Source organism: Eupeodes corollae, chromosome 1 (genome assembly GCF_945859685.1).
Source record: "Eupeodes corollae chromosome 1, idEupCoro1.1, whole genome shotgun sequence".
Taxonomy (NCBI): domain Eukaryota; kingdom Metazoa; phylum Arthropoda; class Insecta; order Diptera; family Syrphidae; genus Eupeodes; species Eupeodes corollae.
This window is the reverse complement of record NC_079147.1, coordinates 167,691,046-167,709,536: the sequence shown is the minus strand read 5'-3', so window position 1 is coordinate 167,709,536 and position 18,491 is coordinate 167,691,046. Positions and strand designations below refer to the sequence as shown.

General features: G+C 35.5%; 1 protein-coding gene across 17 annotated transcripts in view; it reads left to right on the top strand.

Moving 5' to 3' along the window:
* The window catches only part of LOC129954025 (TLD domain-containing protein 2), a 331,572-nt gene that overhangs the window by 211,405 nt on the left and 101,676 nt on the right, over nt 1–18,491 (top strand). For 14 of the 17 annotated variants that reach the window (XM_056067629.1, XM_056067634.1, XM_056067630.1 and 11 more), the window contains 4 exons: nt 1,980–2,285; nt 9,523–9,936; nt 10,003–10,115; nt 10,186–10,361. In XM_056067629.1, the coding sequence (XP_055923604.1) occupies nt 1,980–2,285; nt 9,523–9,936; nt 10,003–10,115; nt 10,186–10,361 (1,009 nt within the window). Of the gene's footprint in view, nt 1–1,979; nt 2,286–5,632; nt 5,847–9,522; nt 9,937–10,002; nt 10,116–10,185; nt 10,362–18,491 lie in introns of those variants that run through there. The other 3 variants (XM_056067650.1, XM_056067649.1, XM_056067635.1) reach the window with 2 other exon arrangements.

The following is an 18,491-nucleotide window of genomic DNA, read 5'->3' as shown; positions in this document are numbered from 1 at the left end:
CTTTCCATATTCTCAGCATCGACTGCGGTTCTACCACGATGTTCCCCTGATCGTCTTAACAGGCTTCGGTTCGTGGCTGGTACCCTTGGGAGGTTTTTTTTTACCTTTTGGTAAAATTTACGAACCTCATTCCTGTTGTGACATCCCTCTATCTCCTCGATCGCGCGCTTCTCGTGCTCTCTTTTTTTCCATCTAAGAAGCCGGTGTTCCTCTCTCCTCTTCTGCTCGTAGAGCTCGCTAGCAGCTCTAGTCCTTTTGTGCAGCGCCGTTTTGTATGCCTCTTGTTTCGCTGCGTGCGCTTTCCAGCATTCGTCGTCAAACCAGGGGTTTCGCTGTGGTGGCCGTGTGAAACCTAGCACTTCAGAGGCGGCATCTCTGATGGCTGAAAGGCAATGTTGCCACTGGTTTTAAATGCTTAAGAGTCCTATGTTAATAAATTCTCATTGTAAAAAGAGGAAACGGAAGTAGAAAATCATGCTTTTAACAAATTGCATAAATGTAAATTGTAATTGTTTCATTTAAATAGTTTACAACAATTTATAATGTTAAAAAACGTTATCCACAGCATACATATTAATTCAATTATTTGTTCGTGAGATATTTTGGGTTAACCAAATAAATTGCTATGCTAAAAAACCCACCCACTCATTTTTTTGAGAATCCTTTCTGCATCTGTTTTTGTTATTTATATAATCAAAAAGTCCATATCTCCGACGACAACAAAAAAAGCTTCTTGACGTACTTGAACGTAGGGCCCTTGAAACGTCGAGAAAGATCAACATTTCAATTCGACAATTCACACTATTTAATACAAATCGGGATAATGTTAAGGGGCTTTCCATGGGCAAATTCAGATTTCCTTCAAAAATATTTTGTTTGTGGCCATTGGAATACCTTTAAAATTGTTTTCTTTTTGTTTGTATAACTGTCGAAATTCCAGCTAAACATTTTTGTCATTGTATAAGTATTAGTGCAAAGAGGGTTAAATCTGCCAAAAGATCCAGATCTGCAGATTTGATCTTAAATCAAAAATAAATCAATTTATTTTACCCCACGGGATGCAAAAACAGGGGAAATTAGTGCTTTGGCAGATCTAGATCATAAATAAATCAATTTATTTTACTCATGAAAATCCCCATTAGTTGGCCCTTTTGAAAAAGATTTTTTTTTAGTTTTAATTGTATCATGCTAATAAGCCAACTTAATGCTGCTCAAATATGTTGCGTCGTTTTTTTTTAAGCTCCACTGTTTATACCTACTTGAAGTGTAGTTGGTGATGTTTTTTGTTTGCTTCTTGTTTCACAAGAACCATACTTATTATAGCAATTATTATTATGTTATCAATTTTTTGTTTATGATAAAAACTTCATAAAGTTGAACCGTTTCGATACCTCTATTTGTTTATTTAGTAAGTCTCGGCTGGTGGACGCAAACCATATAGCTAGCTCGAGCAGATTAAAGCACAATAAAATTAAAACCAGTGAGTTCAGTTTAGCGGGTGATAGAGCTGACGTTGCAATTACTACCAAAAATAAACAAAATCTTGACCACAAAAAGAAAAACAAGCGTGGCTTTGTCATTTGAATCTTGAGCTAAACGATCCAGCGTTTGAAGTTTGAATAAAGAAGTGTCATTTCAAATTCATTTTCCATGGAGTATAGTTGGTCACTCTCAACAAACTACTGTAGCTTAATTATTTATAGTGGTCGTTTAAAAATTAAAAAATAATGGAAAACATCGAAATCTATCGACACGAAAAACATTTGGAATTTATTGTGTTTGTTTACAAAAGCGGTGTTTACAATGATAATGACATCACTTTTGCATTTGATGAATTTGTTCAGTTTCAACAAACCATAAAAGGTTTATAAACTATGTTAAAAATTGTTATGTTAAAATAAAATATTTGCCTATGTACATATTTTGATTGAAATTTCTAGTATGTTTCTTTGACTCTTAACTCTTTTTTTTTATTTTAGATGAACGAAAAAAATCGTCGCTACCATCTATACCTACAGTTACTTATACGGTTGGCAATCGTGATACATTGACATCAGTTGCCGCTCGTTTTGACACAACGCCATCTGAATTGACACATTTAAATCGTTTGAATAGTTCATTTGTTTATCCAGGACAACAATTATTAGTGCCAGATAAAAATGCTAAGGATGACATATCGATTGGATCGGGGACTGGAGACGAGAAAGGATCAAGTGTTTCCGGAAAATCTAGCCCAGTTGAGAGAAAATTATCCACAGAAGATTCTATGGCCATTGAAGAGAAAGGTACTTTATATTTAGATGAACATTATTATTTAAAAGTGAATGATTTATAGACTACTATGTATACATTATACACGGAGTGAAACATTTTTGTTTTCGATTTATGAAACATTAATTCTTAAGCTAGAGAGAGCACGAGAGAGCCAAACGGACTGGAACCGATCCAAGATCGACCGTTCGGCTCTGTCGAAAAATATAAAACAAATCAATCTGTTAAAGTGAAAATGTGTGCATAGTATTTAATCCTAAATAACTAAGGTCAGTGCAGCTGGGGCCTTAAATACAAAAATAGTAAAGACTTTAAATAGAAGTTCAAATATGCATACATATATGTCTGGACTGTAATTTGTTCAATGTTTTGAACTTAAAATTTTGGTTTTAAATTTTAAACGATTCAGTAAAATGTTAAAACTATTTTTAGCAATTTGCTAAGCTTAAAAGATGATTTACGTAATTTTAATCGATTTGAACAACTTACTATCTTTTAACAATTTGCTAAAGTTAAAATCACGGAATAGCTATTTTAACTTTTAGGCAATTTGCTAAATCCATTTGAATTTGCTAACTATAAAGTCAAGTCTACTTAATAAATTAATTGCGTTTATTTTAAAACAACTTTATTACGCTATGATTTATTTATTATTTGATTGATATTTTGTGTAACGAGATTCTTTGTTAAATTGTAAATGTAATAAGTAATATTTTCTTACAAGAGAAAAACAAATGACAAGTGGACCAACTTATCCCTTCCACCGTAATATTGTCAGTAGTAATGTAATGAGCCCAATGGCCGAAACATAAACACGAGTCAACTTCGTCTGCGTAACGATGGGTCAGCTTCAATGTTGCTTTGTATGACATTTCCACTATGACGTTTCTAAAATGACAATTCTGTCATAAGTAGCTGTAATTTTTTCTCAGAAGTTTGTTTTGATTTTTTGTGCGGAAATAGCTTACACAGCCTATCGTGGGTATGTTCAGCTCATGGAGCAAGAAGAAACGCAGACTGAGAGACGTTGGTGGACCTGGGAGCTCAATCTACTGAGTTCTTTCAATCTATGAGGAGTTCTTTGAAACTCATTTGGGGCGAGTTTCCATTACCTCAGCACGAATTTCCTTCTGATTTTTGTTTACAGTTAGGTAGGAATCTCAATAGAACATGTTTTAAAAATTAAGGCGAGGAAACACCTTGAAGTCATAGAAAAAAATATTTTCTTTTTCGGACTTAACCCTACTTTTTTTTGTATTTCATTTCTTGAGCCTAAAACAAATTTTTTGAATAAATAACACTGCGTACTAACAGCTTGGTATGTAACCCCCCTGCTTGGGATCACTATAGGATTTGGGTGGGTCCGAGTTTGGGTATATGCAATATGCAAAGTACTTTTTGCATTTGAGCACTAAAATCAAAGAAAACACTGAACAAAAAACATGGAACAAATGTCAAAATGAACATTTTTTGCGTGTTTTGTTTGTAAAAAAGTGAACTTTGAAAATTAATTTAAAATAGAAATAAATGTTTCCTCGCTCTAAAATTGCTTTAGTTGTTATTTATTTGCACATATCTATCAAATAAAAAAAAAACCGCAAGTCGAAATTCGTGCTGCGGTAATGGAAAGTTGAGCCACTCATTTTCTGTTCTACAAAAATAAAACGTTTTCAAGAAAAAATTGTATAATTATTCTATGTATATTTCAATAACTTACCTTTTAACTTTTTCTAATAAGCAATGGTTGTCCCTAGAAATGCAATTATATTTTATTTGTTGACTATTTTATAGCTGTTGAACTGTCAGACAAAAGGAAATGTTCAGCAAATTTGAACTAGAGCTTCCGTTTACAGTCGCACTACGTATCATTACGTTCTTTTTCTTAAGATTGCCAAACGGAAAGTGAGGTCAAAGCTTCATTGGCTGCGTTCAATCTCAGACAGATACTATATCCGGATACGTTTTTGTTAGTGTTTTGTACTTGTAAGATAGCAGCTGAGATGTCAAAAAAGGAATCTGACAAAACATCTGATTCAACGCATGCTTGAATTTCCAGAAACTTTAAAATTTATTTCAGCTTTGTTGGTAAACAAAAAGATATAAAATGTTAGTTGAAGTTGTATTTGAGGATGTTCTGTACATAATAGACGATGAAGAAGCTACTTGCCTCCGAATTTTAGAAGGCTGAATGCAAAATGAACAATACTCTTTGTTAAATTAAACCTGTCTCCAGCTGATAAAAAAATTTCTTGCTTACTCAAGATCCAAACAAAAAACAACAGTTTTTTCTCCAAGTTCTTTTATTTTGCTGCACTTTGTGCAAGTGATCCTAATAATTTGAAATCGTTACTAAGCAAATCATTATAGATATCAAGACTAGTGTCTTCACATTTTTTTGGCTAAAGTTCCCCTTGAAAGGTTTTTAAAGAAGCGTCGGATAACCAAACGGGTATATCATGCAAAAAAAGTTCTTGTGTTGGTCCCACCATTAAGCTAAAACTTTAACCACTGTGAACAAACCGCAAAGCAACTTCTGCTCATTCGGAAATGAAATCAAAATTCTTCCAAACTTTATCTAGGTATTGTCACATCATAATAGCCCTGGTTTTTGGATAGTTTTCTGTTAAAAGTAAATCGTTTAAATCTGGAGATTTCCCAAGTGAATTATTAATCGTATAGAATTCAAATTGAGCTATGATTAAATTTAACATAGATAACAAATTAAGGTTATCTTTTATTTATTAAATTGTTACGCACCAATCAGTTGAATAATCCATTAAATGTTTTATCTTACAACAATTTTGACTTCAAAGCCTCAATATTTCTCTGCTTTTTGTGAACAGCTGAAAGTTGTTTTTATTTTTTGACAACTATCTCAATACAGCTATCAAACTCGTTCGACAAGGAATCTAAAAATCCACCTATCCAACACGAAATTGAACGCAGCCATTCTAATAACATGCATTGAATTTTTATGACTGAACTCGTAAACGGCAGGAGGAGCCGAAGCTGAAGCGTGTTTTTGTTTCAACCATAAATAACTGATTTAATTAATTTTATTATTTACAGGATAAACCAAAACTTTTTTCAAAAATCCCTCATTGACAACTCTGGTCTACACTCATATGTAGTTTACATCATCCCTGTAGAATAAAAAGCTTTTTCTTACAATTGCCTTCCAGTTGACATCGCCATTCCAGCGAAACTTCATACACTTATCTCTTTTCCACTTTTGGTGCGCTTACCTGCTGGAATAAATATAGAAATACTAAAAAAAACATACTGTTGCTGTCAAAGTAGCAATTGTCATTGCGCTGCTGACAATTCCAGAATTGTTCATTCTTGATTCCTCATTGTGTGGCCCAGCTTATTTTTATTCTTTTCAAACTCAAATATTTCAATTTAATCGTATCAAATATCTTCATCAAACCGTTAATTAATAAATATCAATTAATTGAATGTGGTATTGTTAGATTTTGCAACAAATTCATCGGGTTATTTTATATAAAATATCAAGATCTAATCTACCTACGTAAAATTGAATATGCATACAGCAGTATTTTGGAGAGATGGAGGTATGTATGCAAATAAATGTTTTCAGTTTTGTTTTTTTTTGTGGCTTTATCTATTTCTTCAAACATAATTAACTCCAATTGTTGATTCAAATGGTTTTATCTAAATGATGGCTTCTATTCTGTTTCATCATTTGGATCTTAGTCTAAAGAGTTTTAATGACGGAGGTGTCTTCTTTTATATTTAATCCAAAATTCCAGCATACCTTGTTTTTTTTTTTTTTTGATTTATTTTATGGTTTATTTATGTTTGGTTTTGCAATACATTTTTGTTGGTAAACAAAAAATATACATATTTAAATTTAGTGGGCTGCTGTGATAAGAGGTTCTCATGATTTACTAGACTTCCCTTTGTTGTTGTGAATAACATTGAAACCGGTGCGGCTGCAGTGCCGGTGGCATTAATTTGTGATATTTTTATTAAATTATTTGGCTCATGTGTCTTGAATTTTGGTATCCCAACCCATAATTTGCTAGGATTATGTTAATCCATAGGTTTGGTACATGCGAAGGTAACAATTTCACCTAATATAAATGTTTGAATCAAAAACAGAAGGTTTTTTTGCTAACCGGATTGAGTGAACTTGCTATATTTAAAGAGTTTTGTTTTACTTAGGCAAATTTCTGAAAAATGACGACAGCAAACAAGTTTAGGTATTCAAAGGAAACGAGTATCTTTACTGTGAATTATTCTGATTGACTCATATTCATAACTGGTGTAGGTAAGCGCAAAGGTGATTTTTACCTTATTAAGTTAAAAAGAACGTGGTTCATTTAGATACCTTTACGTCTTCAATAGCATCGACAAATATTTAGTTTAAAAACAGGAAAGCAATCAGATTTATTTTAATAGGTACAGTTGCGGTCAAAATAATAAAAGTACAAGTAGAATTGATCTTAATTTCACCAAGTTTGTTGAGGTTGGTTAGATTCGAAGGCCTTCCGGGCGATGTCTTTTCTCTAAATGCCCTAGCCATCTAAGTCGTTGGACTTTTATTAGTTTAATCAGATCAGTATCAATGTAGAACCCATACAGTTCAATGTAGTACCTTCTCCTCCACTCTCCATCTTCCAGCCGAGTGTTGGTCTCTTCCCGAAGAATTTTTCTCTCGAAGCATCCTAAGCCACTCTCATCTTTCTTTGACAGGGTTCAAGCCCCAGTGCCATAAATGAGAACCGGGATACCGAGTGTCTTATAGATGGTGATTTTAGATGTTTGAGAAAGGATTGTACTTCTCAATTGCCTTCTAATTCGAAAGAAGCAGCAATTGTCATGAGTTATTCTTCGTTTAATTTCAGCGCTGGCGTTGTTGTCTAAATTTATAAGAGTCCCTAGGTAGACTAAGTCTTACGTACCTCAAAGTAGATGTCTATAGTCACGTTTTGTCCAAAACGTCGTCGTTAAATGTACTTTTTTGAAGACAACATACAGTGGTAGACGCGGATTTAGCACATTGACAAGAGTGCTTTAAATTCTTACTTGCAAGTAACGGTTCATTTTTATGTTGTTACTATGACTACCTTATATGGTAATAAAAATGTGTAAATGATTGAAAAGTACAATAACGTTTTGCGAAAAATGAAGATTGTTTGTGATTTGCGTTGTTTTTAGCTGGACATAAATTTAGCCCGTTTTGCAATCAAAGAGTGCATTTTTAATTTTTGTGTTTTTTTGTTAATGCCCTTCGTCATTTCAAAAAGTTTTGAGTGATTGAAAACGTTAAACTAAACCCAAGGGCTAGAAAGACAACTACAAATGAAGATAGAATTATTTAAAGGTTATCGACCAAGGATCCGTTTAAGACTTCCAGTGCCATTCGAAACGAACTATGGAGTAAATGTTTCCTCAAGGACAATAAGACGCCGATTAAATGAAAACAATCTATGTGGGTGCGTTGCTTAGAGAAACCCGCTTGTAATAAAAATAAATCTGAAATCTAGGTTACAGTTTGCCAAAGCTCACCTAGATAAACCCATCAGTTTTTGGAAAAAACGTGTTCTGGAGCGATGAATCCAAATTCTGCTGGTTCGGATCGGATGGGAAAAAATATGTATGGCGTCCAAAAAATAATGAATATGATTCAAGGTACACCATTACGTTATGGTCTGGGCTGCTTTTTCATGACACGGCCGGCGGCGCGGCGTTGACCCCATCGTAAAAATTGACACCAAAATAAACCAGAATGTGTACAGAGATATCCTGTTGGATCGTATGATACCCTACGCGGGAGACAATTTGCCGTTATTATGGCGCTCCATGCACGACAACGACCCTAAACACACTTCAAAGTTATTGAAGTGTGCCTTAGAGGTGAAAAAATCGACGTTTTGAAGTGGCCAGCACAATCACCCGATCTTAACCCGTACCACTGTATATTTTGTCTTGCCCTCATTGACCACTAACCCATCTTCTTTTCCAACCTTGATAGAGCAGCATGCATTCGCCATCGTCATTCTCCACAAAAGTATAAGTTTGACAGGGATGCTAAAACTAGACATTGGGCAGTTCAGACAAGAAGGGACTTAATTTGCAGTCAACTGCATTCATTGAACGTACACTTTGACCAAGGCAGCTAATTAGTTTTTCAAGTGTCACGCATTTCAAAGTGGCAACTTTACTTCACTAAACTCTACCTTCAGTTTAAAAACACTTGTCTACAAAACACTCGTCAGGCAAGCTACAAGTCCACAACGATTTGCATTTGGTATTGTAAAGAAATATTACTTACTTCTTTCCAATTTGACAATGAACCCTTTAACACAAAACAATTAATGGGATTGTGCACAAAATAAATAAATCATAGAGTAATAAAGTCCAGCTTTCAGCTGAATGAATAAACATGATCAATTGTTATTTGGGCATAAGTAGACTTGACACGATAGTTAGGGAGATTTTCCTTGACTTACTTTCCAATGAATTTAAAGAAGGCATGTATTTGGCAACTGGACAATCAGTTAATAAAAACTTGTCTTACTATCAAGTCGCTTATGAACCTGCCCATAGCTCTATAGAGCTCTTTCTTATAAATGCTATCATACGCGGCTTTGAAATCGATAAAAAGATCTACCGTAATGTCAATGTTTGGTCAATGGTGAACTTTCCTGGTCTAAAGCCACACTGATAAGGACCTATCAGGTTGTTGACGAACGGCTTCGGATGTTCAAATAATACGGCAGAAAGGATCTTATATGCAATGTTAAGGAGACCGATGCCTCTGTAGTTGACTCAATTTAGAGGGTCTCCTTTCTCATATATTGCTGAAATTCCACTCATAGGCCATGCTTTCTTCCGACCATATTTTACAGATGAGTTGAGAAAATAACGGTGTTACCTACATGCGGATACGAGCTTGTCTCATTTGTTGAATACAAATTTGAAATCAAAGTCGATAACCTGGACTGGAACTGAAAATTGATAAATATTCGATTAAATCTTTCATAGAAAAATTTTTATTGTTCTCTGTTTTCTTTTATTATTGAAAAAAAAAAATATTCTTTTTAGATTATTAAATTATCTTTATCAATTTTTTGATAAACATTCGTTGTCATTCTGGGATTAAAAATATATTTTAGATTTACTTTGACAACGACTATCTTATCAAAATTTTTAATAAGTATCCATGCATGCACAACAAGTTGACTTTGTTTTTAATATAAATAAATTCTAAATATTTTGTAGATATTCTGGATGGCCTTCGACCAGGATCTCCAAAACCTGGACACATTGAACGTATCTCACCGAAAAATGGCTCCGAAATATCTGGCGATGATCCAGTTATAACTCAACGTTTCCTAAAGATCAATGTTCGTCACATCACCGATGGCCAAGGTGTTGTCGGTGGTGTGCTCTTGGTCACACCCAACGCAGTGATGTTCGATCCAAATGTATCTGATACACTTGTTATTGAACATGGACCGGAAAGTTATGGTGTTATTGCTCCTATGGAGTTGGTTGTTAATGCTGCTATATTTCATGATATCGCCCATATGCGTGTTGCTGGTGGTGAAGCAAATACAACAGAAAAAGCAGAAATCTATTATCCAAAATCGGTGTTGGAGCAGCAACAACCAACATCGTCTAGTCACTTAGAAGGTACGCAATCTACATCTGACAAAGATTCATTGATGATGGTTAAAGATGATGATCTTTCTGAACTAGGTGTAGGTTCGATTGAAACGTGTGATGATCAAGAATCGATTTGTTCTGGATCTGGCCGTGATGGTGATGCATTTCCTAAAGCATTCGATAAAGAGCGTGTTACACCGATAGATGTGAGTTTATATATTTTTTTTACATTAAGGGGTTATGATAAGTGTGTGTCTCATTTGTTTGTAAACATAGAAGGATGATAAAGATGCTGAAGCCAAAGAAACATCTAAGACTGAATCGAAGTCGGGAGCTGAAAGTGATGATACTGAGGATAAGAAAAATTTATCAATTACAGACAAACGTACTACACTCGAAGAGAGACGAAAGAGTCTTTTGGATCATCACTGGGCCATTCCCAGTAAGGATAGGTAAATAGTAGTTTAATATCATATTTACACAAGTAGAATCATTTTTCACACTAAAATAGCATACAAAAGAAAAAGACTAACTCATTTGTCATAAATGTTTTGTTTTTTCATTACTTCAGTTATTAGTTTGATTTCATTGCATGAGGTTTTTTAACCAGTAGTTTTAAACAGACGAAGGCATTACTTTAACTAGTATAACACAATTATATGACATAATATTAATACAACTCTCTCGTGGTTTTGTCCTATTTCATTGAATTTGGCATTCAAATAAGTAATCTGCTACTTAAACATTCCTATGGCACTTCAACGATTATTAAGCAATTGATTTTATTATCAAACTTTTCTCATTTAATAAGGAAAATGTAAAAACATTGTCTTACTTAATAAGTCAATGTAAAGTTCCATTTAAAGAAGAATAAGAATATCAAAATGTTGTATTGTTCACTTAATATTCGTATACGACCAAATGCCTTCTATATATATAGACTCAAATTAGTTAACGTTGTTCATAGAAAACCTTACGTTGAGTTACGTACTTACTTAAAGTGGGGCTACAGTTCTGTTTGAACTAGGCCCTCACCCAACAGAAGTCTCCAGTTGTGCACTCCAAGTTGGATAAGGTCACTTTTCACATGTTCGCCACCACCTGATGCGCGGTTCTACTCCGCTGTCCTTTGGGCTTGGATTCGATGACTTTCCAGGCTGGAGCTTTTCATGCACTCTGCGTAACCCGTCGTTGAACTTTTATCCTTCTGGCTAAGTCTACGTCGTTGTAAAGCCCGTACAGTTCGTCGCTTGATCTTCTCCTCCATTCACCTTCTGAGCAGACAAGGCCGCAGGTCACGCGAAGAACTTTTCTCTCGAAAAAATATGTCATGGTTCATTGATCTGCATCGTATACTCGTAGCAGGACGGGAATGATGAGGGTCGCTCAAGAGAGGGCTTAACTATTTAATTGGTTTTTTAGCTCAAAGATAAAGCAGTTAGCAAGAGTAATTCTTCGTTTTATCTCAGCGCTAGTGTTGTTTTCTGCGTTCATAGAGGCTCCGCTACAAAGAAAAAGTCTTTAAGTACCTCAAAGTTACGTCTGTCGATGGTTAGGTTTTGAGCGAGACGTCGGTGTTGTAGGTCCTTACTTGTCTGTGCTTTGTTTTGCCTTCATTTGCCGCTAAACCCGTTTTTGCCGACTCTGACTTAATACTCACAAAATCCGCATTGACATCACGATGAGTTTTTTCGACTTAGTCAATAACATTAGCATATCCCAGTAATTTGACTAGAGAGCCTCTAGTGCTGAGCTTGTAGAAGCTGTGCACTTGGGTTAAGTCGTTTCCAACTTTAATGGAGCAGCGCGACTTCTCCGTTTTCATTCTACACAAACAGACGAGCTTTTTAGGGATGCCAACACTAAAAGTTTCCGTTTATAGGTCGTCTTAATAGATGATATCATATGCGGCCTTGAAATCGATGAAGGGTGTCGATTTGATGTTCTTCTGTTTTTTCCAAGATCTACCGAAATGTAAATATTTGATCAACTGTAGAATTTCCTGGTTTAAGACCACACTGGTTAGGACAGGAGCAGGATGTTGACAATTGGCTTTTGACGTTCACATATTACTGCAGAGAAGATTTTGCAAGCGATGTTAAGTAGACTATTTCCTCTATAGTTGGTGAAGTTTAAAGGGGCCCTCTTTTTCTTTTTAAATAACTTTTCCTCTATTTATAGAATCAATTTCCAATTTGTTAAGTTCAAAATGGTTTTAAATGGACCGTATTTCAATGGTCTACTAAAATCAGTAAGCCAAAAAACCCTATTTCATCAAAACATAAGATAACGTCGTTTTGTTTAATTCAAGCATTTTCAAAATAGAACTTTTCATTCAGCTGATCGAAATTTACAGAAATGATGTTTATGTTGGCGATTCAAAGGATTTAGATGGAGGTGTTCTCAAAGCGGTCAAAAATACACATTTTCTTCTTCTGTTTCTTTTCCCTTAGGTTAGGTTGGAGTGGCTGTCCAGATGTCATTGACGCACGTAGACCTCAAGGGTCCATTGTGATACCACTAATAAGGTTACTCATGGGAGAGTAATGAATTTAAACAAACCATTTTGTACTTTTAATAAAGTTAGAGAGACGTTTTGTGTCAATCATTGAGGAAGGGATTACCGATAAAGTAATTCCTTCTAATGGAGAGTGCTGGACATGTACATAGAAGGTGTTGGACCGTTTCCTCTTCCTCCTCGTCCATGCAGCTTCTACAGAAGTCATTTGTGTAGACCCCTAGCCTAGCATGTCTTCTTATGATGCAGTGTCCCGTTATTACTCCAATTGTAGAGCTTATACTTTGTCTGCTCAGTGATATCAAGCCTTTTGACCGTTTTAAGTGGTACTTTGTGACCACCTAGCATTTGTTGTTTCTAGAGCATATTGCTTGAGAAGATATTTGCATGTAGCAAGTGGTGTTCCGATGTTATGTTTTTGTCTAACATGAGGCAGAATTGTTCCGTTTTTGGCGAGCTCATCAGCTTTGCAATTTCCGGAATGTCTCTGTGGCCCGGCACCCAAATGAGGTGAATGTTAAACTGTTCCGTCATCTCATTCAGAGATAATCGACAATCGTGGACTGTTTGAGAGTTTGTGGAGACAGACGCGAGAGATTTAAGAGCGGCTTGGCTGTCTGAGAAGATTCGTATATCCTTACAAGATATAACGTTTTCTTTGAGCCAGGACAGATAGCTTCTTTAATCGCCATTACTTCTGCCTGGAATACACTACATTGATTGGGAAGTCCATAGGATAGACTGAGATTCAGTTGTTCTGAAAAGATACCACTTCCAACTCCGTGATCGGTCTTTGAACCGTCAGTATAGAAGTGTACCGCATCGTCTTCCAGGGGTCTCTCTTCTTCCCAGGAGGATCTTGAAGGTATGGAATCTTTTACCAAATACCATGTTTGGGGTGGTATAGTCTAAGCGATCTGGGATAGATCTGAAATTGTCTAGAATAGTAGTATGTCCAGTATTGTTACTGGTCCATTGAGAGGTGGCTCTAAGCCTTACACATGTGTTGGCAGCCACCTTTTTGGAGAAGATGTCAAGTGGTGTTAGGTTTAAAAGCACTTCCAGTGCTGCGTTTGGTGTTGAGCGAAGTGCTCCTGTGATGCACATACCTGCTAACCGCTGGACTTTGATGAGCTTATTTAGATTTACCATCTTGTCCAGTGCGGTCCACCATACGACGGCTCCATAAATGAGTATCGGCCTGATTACCGAAGTGTATAGCCAGTGGGTTATTTTTGTGGAGAAGCCCCATTTTGATCCTATGGCCTTTTTACAAGTAAAAAGCGCTACAGTAGCCTTTTTTTACTCTTTCATCAATATTTGCCTTCCAATTTAGTTTTTTGTCTAAAATGAGGCCCAAATAGCAGAAAAGCTTAATGGTATTCCTCTAATCTTGGGTGGGCTAATCTGACGAATTTTATATCTTCTCGAAAAGAGTATTAACTCTGTTTTGTGTGGGTTGACGTCCAATCCACATTGCTTAGCCCATTTAGTTAGCCTGTTTAGGGCATTTTGTAGGAGTTCCGAGAGAACTTGGGGGTGCTTCCCAGATACGGATATCGCAACGTCGTCAGCATAGTCAATCACCTTAAAACCCTCTACTTCCAATGCTGTAAGTAGGTCGTTTACTACCATGTTCCATAAAAGAGGCGAAAGGACTCCACCTTGGGGAGTGCCTCGATTCACCGATCTGGTGGTAGTAAAACTTCTCATGTTAGAAATTATTGTCCTGCTTTTGAGCATGAGACTTATAAGATCTATGAGTGACTTCTCTAATTTCCGCTTATCCATTGCTGTTGTGATCGCCTGGTAACTGACGTTGTTGAAAGCTCCTTCAATATCTAGGAACGCTACCAGGTTATATTCTTTGTATTCGAGAGAATGTTCAATCGTACGTACCAGCGAGTGAAGTGCTGATTCTACTGATTTTCAATCAATCTTTCCAAGGTTTTAAGAAGGAAGGATGATAGGCTGATTGGTCGTAGATCTTTAGATTTAACTTGTGATGGTTTTCCTGCTTTGGGAATGAAGACTACTTTTCCATTCTCCAGGCTTTGGGAATATATCTCAACCTTACACAGCTTGTCAGAATGATTTCCAATGGTGGAATGATCATGTCCGAGCATTTTTGTAGTTCGGCCGGAATGATTCCGTCTGGTCCTGGAGATTTATATAGATCAAAGCTGTATATTGCCCATTGCAGTTTTTCCCGCGTTATTAGATCAACTCTGATGTTAAGTCATTGATTATGTTAGAGTTACCTGGAAAGTGGGTGTCTAATAACAGATTAAGAGATTCTTCATCTGTGATAGTCCACGTGCCTGCTTCTCTCTTTAAAGCACTGGGTATTGTTGGACTTTTTGAGAGAATTTTTTTGAGTCTTGAGGCTTCTGAAGTATTTTCTATTTTACCACAAAAATTTCTCCAAGAAGACCTCTTACTCTTTCTTAATTCTTTTTTATATTGCTTTAGAGCTTGTTTGTATAAGTCCCAGTCAGAAGGAGATCTAGTGTACTTAGATCTGTTGAAGAGTTTGTGACAGCTCTTTCTGAATGGTTCTAGTTCTTTACGCCACCAATGAGGTTTCTTTTTACCCTTTAAAATTGTTACAGGGCATGAATTGATTCATTTAAGGCTTTGGTGAGATGATTTACAGAAAGGTCTAGTTCATCTTTACTGGAGGAGCTTTTAAGAAGGTTGTGATTAAGCAGCTGTGCTAGTACCTCCCTATAACACTCCCAGTTTGTATTCCGGTGATTTCGAAATCCCGTAGATGTATTTGCTACATCTTTGAGCTCAAACTGAATGTATTTGTATCTTTTCCCTTTCAGCTATATATAATTGGACTAGTTTCTTTAAAGATAATTGTACAGGTTTGAAAACGTTTACATTTCTCCATTGTGATACTCTGAAGTATTGAACTTCCTTAAAAGAGTTATTAAACCTATGATATAATGGGGTATCTTATTCTAGTATTTTAGAGGATGTGGTGAAGCCTAATAGGCTGCTTTTTGTAATAGCTATAAGCGTAGGATTACTGAAGTGTTGTAATAATCCTCGCCACCTCAACAACTTTCTCATTCCCATGTACACCTCTGAGACCTGGTACCCACGAAAGATTAATGTTATGCTGTGAGCCAAGAACAGTAAGTTATTGGCGCACTTACTGTTGTGGCAGAAATCCATTTTAATGCTGCTTGGCTGTCAATGAATATGTTCATATCAGCTTTTGATAGCGCCATCATATGTTATTGCCACTACTTTGGCTTGAAAGACGCTTGGCATTAAACTTTGTTGCAATTTGTTTTGTTCCACTTATTGACTGGATTTTATCTGAAGCTTCTCTTTCTTCTTCACAATTCGAACTATCTTTTCTTGATTAATTTCTTCTTACTGAAAGAATTTTGTTTCACTTCGCAGCAAAAGAAATAAGGAATGGGAAATTTGCGTTCTTCTTCTTTTATAATTGAATTTAAAAAAGACAGGTGGATCTTCGGATAACTTCACTTAAGAACCTTGCTTTAGAAATAACTTCTGATATTTTTACATTTTCATAATTTACGCTACTTTTCGCAAACCAGCTGTAGTCATATCGTAGTGCTGCAGAGTACGATCCTTGATCTTCTTTCAACGTTAAAATATGACTGCTCAGCCGGTTATGATAACATTGTCCCGATAGTATTAAAAAAATGTAGTAATACTTTAGTTGATCCCCTTCCTGTCATATTCAAAAACTCCTTAAAAGCAGGAACATTCCCAGTATATGAAAAAAGTAATTTCTTACACCAACATTCGACGAAATACACATGAGAGTGCAGAATTTTTTAATAAAAATGTCATTTTCGAACAGCAATACGGATTCATGAGAAAAAGATCAACCGCTCTTCTCACATTCTCAAACAAATTTTAACTTCGTATTAACTGACTTTTCTAAAACCTTTCAGAAACTATGCCACCGAATTATTTTATTCAAACTTAAAGCTTTTGATTTTGCACCATTTTTTAACTTGGATCAAATATTACTTTGAAAATAGGTCCTAGCAAATAAAGTTTAGAAATTGTCTTTCAAACTTTTTCCAAGGGAAACCATCTTGATTCTTTTCTGATCATCCTGTCCAATGACGATATGGACTAAAGTGAAATTCTTATTTTTGCTGATGACATGAAGATTTCAAATATAACATGATTGTATACTTTTAGAGGCTGATATTGACAGTTTTACATTTTGGTGTAAAAAAATAGTCTTTGAATTAACTCTTATATGTAATTTGCTTAAAGTGTCAATAACCTTGAGGGCTTTAAATCTTAGGTAGGCCACATGTTGCCTGACATGTGTTTATTTTATCCCACCTGATGTTGGTTTTCTTTATAGCAGCTGCAATGATTTCGGTTTAGCTGTTCAGGATACACGCATCCAAAAAAATCTTGTTTAGTTTTTGATCCATCTGAATGAAAGTGGATTTTCTTGTCTTCCAACAATGCCCTAATGAGCCCTATCATGAATTCCATCGTAATCGGAAATTTTTACGAATCTCGAAAAACTGTATCATGAAATCCTTTCGTAGTGAAAAATCTCATGAAATTTTGCATTACGAACGGATTTCATGATACAGTTTTTCGGGATTCGTAAAAATTTCCGATTACGATGGAACTCATGATAGGGCTGAATATCCCAAAAAGATTTGGAAGGTATAGAAATCTTGAAATTTACCTTGGGATTGATTCTAAACCGATCTACCCAAAGTATTAGCTTATTTAGAGCGTTTTGTAAGAGTTCTTTTAAAGTGTTAAGATGCTTCCCTGAAACCGATATAGTAGCGTCATTCACATTATCACATAGGCAATTACTCGGAAACCCTCCATATCCATATCAGTTAGAATTTCATTGACTACCAGGTCCCAAAGGAGAGGAAATGCAACACCTCTACTGAAAAAACTCTTCTAGCAGAAGAGCCGTGAGCATTTTATGATTCAACTCACCAAGTGAAGTTTCTCCATTTAGAGATGGCAATGCAGATGTGGTGACCATAGTGTACTCTTTATGTCCTTCATAAGTATTCAATGTGCGTATTAAAGAGTGTTAGCCATTTCCACCTTTTAACCCTTTAAAGTAAGCATGTTGTGGCATAGATAAAAGGTCTTATATCAATGTTTGCTCTTAGATGGATATCGTTTCAAGGTTTTGAGGAGGAATGATGATAGACAACTTTTACTTCTCTCTATACATCACATCATATTGACATAAGGAATTAATACTAGAATCAGTAGACAGCAGTTAGGCCCTGCTACTGAAAGAAGGAACGAACGTCGCGCCAGTTGCACTTAAAACACCAACGCAGTGTGGGGCGTAAAACCAATGTAAAATTGTTCATAAAGTTTCAACTTTAAACGTCAACAAATAATAAAGTTTATCAATCACCAATTAAATGATCTTTTACAAATTTAGTAAGGCTGTCAGTTTTTTTTACAAAGTTATGGCTCTAATCTTCCTGACTTCAGTGTCCTTGCTACACTAGAGGTTTCTTGGATAGATAATTCAAACTGAGACAAACCTTTTAGATTCTCCTCGCTGAAGCATATTTCCATATTTAAGTATTTTTTGCTTGCTTGGAACTTGGAACGGGCATGGAATCTTTAATTGAAAAAAAATAAATCGATTAAATGATAACAATTATTTGAGTAACACCGTTTAGAACCGAACTTAGAAAATAAGTGAAGAAGTTTTTTGAATTGATAAGAATATACAAGAATTCCTTTATATTGCTACTTTTTGATATTTTGACGAAAAGGCAAACTTGATCTATTTAGACAAATCTGTGAATTAGAACCAATAGCTTTATTCGTATGCATGTACAGATATGGACATTAAAATAGAAACATCAAACAGAGTTTTAAAACTTTACTTTTTTTTAAGTTTGGTCTTCATTTTCTTATCTTTTAGCTTTAATTACAGTGTGACATTTGTTGGACCTTGAGTCAAATAATCGGCGGCATCTGTCAATTGAAATATTGTACTACTCCTCCACAGTGTGGTTTAATTTTTTGTCAAATGTTTTCCAACCGC